Source organism: Papaver somniferum, chromosome 9, assembly GCF_003573695.1.
Source record: "Papaver somniferum cultivar HN1 chromosome 9, ASM357369v1, whole genome shotgun sequence".
NCBI lineage: Eukaryota > Viridiplantae > Streptophyta > Magnoliopsida > Ranunculales > Papaveraceae > Papaver > Papaver somniferum.
The window spans coordinates 96,893,899-96,903,207 of record NC_039366.1 but is presented as its reverse complement, the minus strand read 5'-3'; the positions used below and the strand labels follow the sequence as shown (position 1 = coordinate 96,903,207).

Below are 9,309 nucleotides of genomic sequence, written 5' to 3'. Positions count from 1 at the left end.
ATCTCCAAGTTTGTAACAGTGTTGCAGTCAACTTGTAGACGGTGCTTGCTCTAGAAGAGCCAATTGTCAGAGGTTCAGTTGCAAATATTAGATTGACAGCTTACATTTGGGTTTTGCCTCAAGACAAGTCTTCTTAGGTTCGTAAACAACAGAAAAGAAAAGACACAGCACAAGCACACCAGCATTGCACTTTTCAGAGTAGTCTTTACAGTAGTAACCTTAGATTGCATTGCAAGTACACCGTGCATGTGTTTATAAACAAAACCGAAAATTATCCCCAAATAAGTAACAATAACATATAATATGCAGCTAAAAACAAGTGTTAAACCAATAATTAATCACCCAAACCCCTACAAGTATCACAATATCAGTTTTTGTTATATCTATGTTTGGAGCTTAACAGCAGCAGCAACAGCAACAACAACAGCATCTTTAGGAAATTGGAATGAAACAAATCAAATTACACATTTTCCTCGTGCAGGAATTCCGAAGAAAACACAATAAACTCACAACACTTTCAATGAGAATCCTCATTTCTTTCGAGACGCAACTAGTGAGGCTTCATCACTGTAAGTAAGAACAGTATTTGACAACTCCGTCGTTGAAACTTGTAGAGGCTCTAAAGAATCTACAATATCTCTCATCAATGGTCTAGCTTTTGGGTTACGGTTTAAGCAATGATAAGCAAGCATAGCTGCTTTGTGAATTCCTTTGATCGGATAATCGCCTCCTAATCTTGGGTCTATTATGTTAACAAGTTTTTTCTTCTCGCTAAGTAAAGGAAGTGCCCAGTCTGTTAAGTTTTGTTCTCGGGCTGGACGGGATTTGTCCAAGGACTTTCTTCCAGTTAGTAGCTCGAGCAGAACGACACCGTAGCTATAGACATCACTCCTAGGTGTTAAATGCCCTGCAGATTTTGGTCAATTTGCTTTTAAACAATAGTAAATGAATTTGTTAACTGTAAGCAGATAAGTTCAAGTTGAGATATCCTAATACAAAAAAAAAAAAAAGTTCAGCAACTAAAAGTTTTTTTGAGTTAAGAAGTAGCTACCCGTCATTATGTATTCAGGAGCTGCATAGCCATAAGTTCCCATGATGCGAGTAGACACGTGAGATTTATCGCCCACTGGTCCATCTTTGGCTAGGCCGAAATCAGAAAGCTTTGGGTTGTAGTCCTGTAAATTATGTCCAAAAAAAAAATTGAACCTTCAACATACATAAATATGAATATTATACATTACCTATATGTGAGTGAGACCATGAAAAAAGATACTGCAAAGGCCCAATGAACTGCTCCCTAACTTGGCTCAAGACCAGGAGAACAGGGTATTTCTTAGTGAAGCACTGAAGCTAGATTTTGATGGCTATATGATGTAGTACATCTTTCTCTGTATCAACAATGATTGTTGATCCCTTTCTTCTGGATCAACTGTAACAGTTGACCTCATGCTTTTTTGGATCAACTATGGATGTTGATCCATTACGTCAGTTTAAGTTAGTTTGTTTCGCAAGTATTTCCTTTTCTAGTTTTCGTCAGACTCTTTCCTTTAATCAGTTCATGTAAGTCTATATAAAGGCTGGAACTCTTGTTTACAAGACACATCTTATTATCAATATTATTATCAAGTTTGTTTATCAATCTTTTGTCTTAGAATCTTGATCCTAGAATCAGTTTTCTATTAAGTTTCTGACGAAACTTAAACCTATCCCTGTTACCCCTGTTCTGTGCTACACTAGTTGGTATCAGATACAGAGTTTTTAGATTTTTATCTATAAACAGATCCTTTCTACAGCTTCCGCAACAACTCAAAACCCTAAATTTTCACCCACCTACCTTTCGTTACAATGGGAGACAAGTTAACACCAACTGAAATTGATGCCATTGTCACATCACTTGAAACCAAGCTCAGCGCAGCACTTGAAACCAAGCTCAGCAACAAAATTGAAACGTCTTTTAGTTCCTTAGAAACCAAGTTTGCTACCAAGCTTGATTCAACTATAAATTCTCTAAAATATGCACTTGATATGCATGGAGATTGTTTAGACAAATTATGGAAACATGCTGGTTTTGGTGACTTGGTGATGCCGAAATTAACCGATGATACAGAAGGGGACCAAAGCTCTGGCGAAAAAGAAGAAGATGAAATCAAAAAAGATAAACCTTCTTTTACTCAGAATGATAATATTCCTGAGAATATTTCCCATACCCTTTACCACAAGGAACCCTTGGAAGGTTATGTTAACAAAAAAAAAATTACCATACCCCTCAACTATGATGAAGATGACAAAGCTGAAGAACTCAAAGAGCAACAATGGGTTGATAAAAAACGATTAAAATCTGGTATGAATCCTTATGGAACTTTACCAGAATATAAGTTGAAGGCTGATATACCTAGTTTTCATGGTGGTTTACATGTTGAAGACTTGCTGGATTGGTTTTATGAAGTCGAATCATTTTTCACTTTCATGGAAGTTCCTGAATCTTCTCAAGTTAAACTGGTAGCTTATAAATTAAAAGGTGGAGCTGCAGCTTGGTGGGAAAAACACGGTGAAGATCGACGCAATGCTCATAAACCTCTTACACGTACATGGCAAAGAATGAGACAATTATTAAGAGATAAATTCTTACCTAGAGATTATATGCAACAACTTTTTATTAAGCTTCAGAACTGTCGACAAGGGGCCAGATTAGTTGAAGAATACGTTGCTGAGTTCTATGATTTAGTTGCTCGTAACCAATTGAATGAAACTGAAGAGCAATTAGTTGCACGTTTTATAGCTGGTTTGAATAATTTAATTCAACAGGGACTGACGCAGTCCGTGTTTACAATGGTTGAAGCCATCCAACAAGCTATTAGAGTTGAAAGGCATGTACTCAGTACCTCTAGACAAGCAACTCCACGTCAAGCTCGTTATCAACACTTTTCTAAAACTGCCAGACCATATAATTATTCTTATGGTTACCAAGCTGAAAAAGGATCAACAGTCGTTGTTGATCCATCCTCACAGGGATCAACTGTCTTTGTTGATCCACATGAGAGAAGTGCAAACCAACCATATCAGCAACAACAACCTACTTCTGTTCCTTCAGAACCTGCTCCTACAATGCATATCTCATATGCTAAGCCACCTCAGCCTCCTCCACAACGAAATTTTGATCGCAATACTAAAGGTAATCAGTTTCAACAAGATTTTCCGCCATTATCTAAACCCTCTAACCCTTATTCAAAATTTCGAGGAGATAAATGTAACAAGTGCAACCAAACTGGCCATACTTCTAGTGAATGTCGCAAATTCCATGCTTACATTAATGAAACTTCAGACGAAACACAAGAAGAAGAAGCATTAGGAGATGATGAATTATTTTATCTTCAAGAACATGAGACTTATGATGCAGATTTCCTTGGGATGATTCGACCAGTTTTAATCACTGAACCATGCCCTACTCAGAGACATAATATTTTCAGATCTCATTGTTTCATTGAAGAGAATCTTTGCACTATGATCATTGATAGTGGAAGTACAGAAAACTATGTTTCTGCAAAGTTAGTTGAGAAACTTGGTTTACCTGTTACTCTTCATCCAAAACCGTATTCAGTTGGATGGATAAACAGCTCTTCCACTCAGCAAATTAATTATCAATGTTTGGTGAAGTTTTCTTTCCCTGGGTATTCAGATTATGTTTTGTTTGATGTTATTAACATGACTGCAGCAAGTTTATTATTGGGAAGACCATGGCAGTATGATATTCGTGTTGTTCATAACTGCTATGAGAATACTTATACCTTTGTTCATGAAGGGTTTATTAAAGTTCTATGGCCTTTACAATCTTCTAATTCAGTCAAGGAACCATCAAATAAGAAGACAAATGCACTAGTTGCTACCATTGTTCATTCTTTACAACCAAATCATTCTTTGAGTTCTCATGAAGCTGATAAACCAACGGTGGAAATTCCATACAAGGTACAACCTTTATTATCTTCTTTCAATGACTTATTTCCTACTGAATTACCCAATGTTTTTCCTCCATTAAGAGATCTACAACATCAGATAGACTTTATACCTGGAACTTATATTCCTAATCAACCTCATTATAGGTTAAGTCCTAAAGAACATGAGATTTTACAAGGTCAAGTTGATGATTTGTTACAAAAAGGTTTGATAAGACTTAGCAAAAGTCCTTGTGCTAGTCCAGCCTTTTTAGTAGACAAAAAGGATGGTGAACATCGTATGTATATAGACTGTAGAGCTTTAAACAGAGTTACTATACCATATAGGTTTCCCATACCAAGAATTGATGACATGATAGATATGCTTCCGGGTGCTAAATTGTTTACAAAGCTTGATTTACGTAGTGGATATCATCAAATACGTATTCGAGAAGGTGATGAATGGAAAACAATTTTCAAAACAAAAGAAGGTTTATATGAGTGGTTAGTCATGCCTTTTGGATTATCTAATGCTCCTAGTACTTTTATGCGCCTCATGAATCAAGTTCTGCAACCTTTTCTTGGAAAGTTTGTCATTGTATATTTTGATGACATACTGATTTTTAGCAACAATGAAGAAGAGCATATTTCACATTTATCTCAAGTCTTTCAGGCACTGCAGGACAATGTTTTGTATGTGAATCTAAAGAAGTGCACTTTCTTTACAAACAAGGTCACTTTCTTGGGATATGTTGTGTCGTATACTGGTATTTCTGTGGATGATTCTAAAGTTAAGGCAATTGTGGATTGGCCTACTCCAACATCTATTCGTGAAGTAAGAAGTTTTCATGGGTTAGCTTCTTTCTATAGAAGATTTGTGAGAAACTTTAGTACCATTGCAGCTGGTTTGACAGATTGTTTGAAGTGTGGTACTTTTGAGTGGACTGAAGAAGCAAATAAGAGCTTTAATCTTCTTAAGGAAAAATTGTACAATGCACCTGTTCTTGCCATGCCAAATTTTGATTAATCTTTTGAGATTCATTGTGATGCTTCTGTTGTTGGCATTGGTGATGTGTTATCTCAGGAAGGACATCCAGTTGCATACTATAGTGAAAAGAATTCAGATACAAGGAAGAAGTGATCTACTTATGAGTTGGAATTAATTTCTCTTGTTCAAGCTCTTAAGAATTGGCATCCTTATCTTATTTACAGTGAATTTGTTGTCAATACTGATAATCAAGCTCTCAAGTTTTTGAAAACTTCAGCAAAGGTCAATAAGATGCATGATAGATGGCTATCTACTATTAACCAATATACTTTTTCCATTAAACATCAAAGTGGGAAACTTAATCAAGTTGTTGATGCTTTGAGTAGGAGAACTCATCTTCTGGTTACTCTTAAACATGAGAGTTTAGCCTTTGATTTCTTAAAAGATTTATATAGTGAAGACAAAGAATTTAAGCAACTTTGGGACAAGTGTGGTTCTTCAACAGGAAGTGTTGATGATTTTCTCATTTAAGAAGGGTTTCTCTTTAAAGGAAGTCTTTTATGTATTCCACAATGTTCCTTACGTCTTCATCTCATCCAAGAATTACATGGCAGTGGCCTTGGTGGACATTTTGGACGTGATAAAACAATAGCTTTGGTTGAAGAACGTTATTTTTGGCCTTCTATTAAAAGAGATGTTCAAAAATACGTACAAAAACGCATGGTTTGTCAACAGTCTAAAGGTAATATTCAAAACACTGGCTTGTATACTCCTCTACCAATTCCTGAAGCTCCTTGGGTGGATATTAGCATGGATTTCGTGCTTGGTTTACCACGTACTGTGAGGGGGAATGATTCTATTATGGTAGTTGTTGATCGTTACTCAAAGATGGATCACTTCATAGCATGCAAGAAAACAACTGATGCATCCAATGTTGCTTATTTATTTTTCAAAGAAGTAGTACGTTTGCATGGAATTCCCAAAACAATTACTTCTGATCGAGACACTAAATTTTTGAGCTACTTTTGGAAGTCTTTATGGATGCGTTTGGGTACTAAACTTCAATTTAGTACAACTGCTCACCCTCTGGACAAACTGAAGTGGTCAATCGATCTTTAGGAAATCTGATTAGAGCCAAGGTTATTGGAGGAAAAGAGAAGCAATGGGATAATCTTCTTTCACATATGGAATTTGCTTATAACACTTCAGTTAATCGATCTACAGGTAAGACACCTTTTCAGATTGTTTATTCTAAGGTTCCTAATCATATTTTAGATTTGGTGGTACTTCCCAAGCTGCGTAAATCAAATGCTAAGACATATAACTTTGTTGAGAAAGCTTCACTCATACATCAAGAGGTACAGTCAAAGCTTGCAGATTCTAACAACAAGTATAAGGACGATACCAATCAACATAGAAGACTTAAAACTTTTGGTGAAGGAGAATTGGTTATGATTCATCTCAGAAAAGAAAGATTTCCTACTGGTACTTATAACAAGACCAAGATGAAGAAATATGGACCATTCAAGATTTTGAAGAAAATCAGTGACAATGCTTATGTTATTGATCTTCCATCGACTTGAAACATCTCTAATATCTTCAATGCGCAAGAAATATTCAAATTCCATGGAGAGAATGAAATTCTTTCTATAATATCTTCAATGTGCGAGTTTCTTTCAAAAAGGGGGACTGATGTAGTACATCTTTCTCTGTATCAACAATGATTGTTGATCCCTTTCTTCTGGATCAACTGTAACAGTTGACCTCATGCTTTTTGGATCAACTATGACTGTTGATCCATTACGTCAGTTTAAGTTAGTTTGTTTCGCAAGTATTTCCTTTTCTAGTTTTCGTCAAACTCTTTCCTTTAATCAGTTCATGTAAGTCTATATAAAGGCTGAAACTCTTGTTTACAAGACACATCTTATTACACATCTTATTATCAATATTATTATCAAGTTTGTTTATCAATCTTTTGTCTTAGAATCTTGATCCTAGAATCAGTTTTCTATTAAGTTTCTGACGAAACTTAAACCTATCCCTGTTACCCCTGTTCTGTGCTACACTACTATAACATGGGTCTAGTTCGCCAAGATTCACGTGCAATGGCAACTTAAAATTTTAAACTGGAGTCTTTTGGATGCTACATCCAGGTACTAATTAGATAGACATTTCAATAAAAGATAGAGTAACGATCAAGTAATCTGGCTTTCAGTAATCAAATAAAGTGCTGTAAAGGAATCAAGTAATCTGGCTTTCAGTAATCAAATAAAGTGCTGTAAAGGAACGTGACATGAAGTTCTTCAATGATTACGTCTAAATATACCAGTATTGTGGTTTTGCAGTACTAACCATGTCAAGCAAAATATTGGATGTCTTAAAATCTCGATAGATGACTGGCTGCTCTGCGTCATGGAGAAATGCAAGTCCTTTTGCAGCACCTAATGCAATCTTCATTCTGACAGACCATGGAAGAGGAAGTAAAACTCCTGTTACATCATCAAGACAAGAGTAAGGATACTTTAGATATAAAGTGAAGTCGGTTGAATTCAAAAGTGATTTCTTAACCGACTAAAGTAGACCGCAAACAAATTTAGCCATATCAGTGTTTGAACACACTAACGTTTGCCCAATAAAGAACCATGTTCATACACAAAAAAGTTCCCGAACTTATTGGTTAATTCATGGCAAAAATAGCAAGCCAAACATTTTCTATTCAAGGGATGGCAGAAGTTTCCTCGGATATAAAAAATTTGAGCCAAAAAACACAAGTAACAAAGGAGACGGTGACTTCAGTTTCTGACCCTTATCAATTTCACTCAATCACTCAATTGAAATCTTAAATTAGCATCAAAAAAATGGAGGACGTTCATGTTAAAACTCACTTGAGAAGAGATTGTTCTCGACACTACCCCGCGGCATATACTCATAAATCAACACTCGGTGTTCATCTTCGCAGCAATATCCTACTAGTTTCACCAAATTTGGATGTGAAAGTTGCCCCAAGTATATAACCTCAGCCTACATAAACACCCAATAATCCTCCTCAATTGAATTGGTACTAACAAATGAAATCATAATAAGAAGACATAAAAGCAAAATTAGTGATCAGTACCAGCCATTCTCTATGACCTTGATGACTATTATCACCATCATGAACTTTAACAGCAACTTGAAGAGATTGAATTCCCTCTCTTAAATCTTCAGAGATAAACCCTTTATAAACACTTCCAAATCCACCTCCACCCAATACATGATCTTGTCTAAAATTGCTTGTTATTACTTCTAATTCACTAAAACTAAAAACTACTAACGGATTCACAGCCAAATCTCCACGACGGAAATCTTCAACTTCTTCTGGATTTGAAGGTAACTTATACACTGTTTTTTTCTCTTCTTCCTTTGTTAGACTTTCAACTTTTGGAGAATCTAATAAAAAAAAAACATAGATTTTTTCTAAGCAAGTACAAAACCCGGTTCAAATTAACTTGTTGGAATCCAAAAGAAGAAGATAAACATACCTGATTTTGCATTAGATGAGACTCTGTAAATTGAAGGTTTCCATCTAAACCAACAGTTCCCCATCAACTCAAGAAAAACAAAAACAAAAACCAAAGAACTAAAAAAGGTACCCACCACTTTAACAAGAACCCATCTTCTCTCTAAGCAAGTATCTCAATTCATGCAAACTAAAATTATATATAGCTTAATTGTTAGTCTTTAATTATGGACTAAACAAAAGAAACTTCTTTAAAATCTCCAATACGGTTGTTGTTATCTCTCTTTTTAGATTAGAGAGAATGAGAAAAACAAGTGTGAATTGAGATTGTGTGAGTGGTGGATTATTCATGAAAACTCTTTCTTTCTCGCTTATAATGATGGGTTTTCTGTTGAGGTGGTAATACCTCCTTTCAGTCTGCCTGAAATGCATGAGAGGGTCCCAAACAAGACACTATTCAGTCTCATTCAGGTCACATTTTAAAATTCTGTTCTTTTCTTTCTGTTTTCTAAGAGTTAGTGCTATAAATGGCGCATTTTAATGTCACCCAGCCATTTCTCTTTGACTATCTTTCTTATCATGCGCAGTTTTCTTCTCCACTGTCAACTCTTTCTCTTCAGTCTGAAAATCAAGAGAGACCTAACAAAATCTCCAACTTCCCTTTGTTTTTTCTTTCCCAACAACTTTACTTTACCCCATTATTTGTTTTCACACCCGGTGTGTAGTTATTTTTGGAAGAAACCCCCTTGACTAACATTGACTTCATTTCGTCAAGATAATGCACCATTTGATTTTTCTTTCTAAAGGAAATCCATTCAAATTTTTAATAGAAATAAAATAATTTGATAGTGGATGATACTGAAAGAGAAAGAAAAATGCACTTCCTCAAAAGG

General features: G+C 35.5%; 1 protein-coding gene across 1 annotated transcript; it reads right to left on the bottom strand.

The window, feature by feature from the left end:
* Positions 1–271: 271 nt before the first annotated feature.
* On the bottom strand, positions 272–8,909 carry LOC113310482 (probable serine/threonine-protein kinase PBL16). Its single transcript, XM_026559173.1, has 6 exons — positions 8,439–8,909; positions 8,033–8,346; positions 7,803–7,938; positions 7,270–7,406; positions 1,052–1,175; positions 272–907 (listed from the first exon to the last, which is right to left on the bottom strand). The coding sequence occupies exons 1-6, from the start codon at positions 8,500–8,502 to the stop codon at positions 531–533; spliced, it is 1,152 nt and encodes a 383-aa protein (XP_026414958.1). The 5' UTR covers positions 8,503–8,909; the 3' UTR covers positions 272–530.
* Between the last annotated feature and the right edge of the window lie 400 nt (positions 8,910–9,309).

Bases quoted from the DNA above. Each gene is read 5' to 3' on its own strand.
- LOC113310482 (XM_026559173.1), bottom strand. From the start codon at position 8,502: ATGGGGAACTGTTGGTTTAGATGGAAACCTTCAATTTACAGAGTCTCA. The intron at 8,347-8,438 runs GTATGTTTATCT...TTTTTTTATTAG, and splicing joins CTCATCTAATGCAAAATCAG to ATTCTCCAAAAGTTGAAAGT. The intron at 7,407-7,802 runs GTGAGTTTTAAC...ATGATGTAACAG, and splicing joins CGAGAACAATCTCTTCTCAA to GAGTTTTACTTCCTCTTCCA.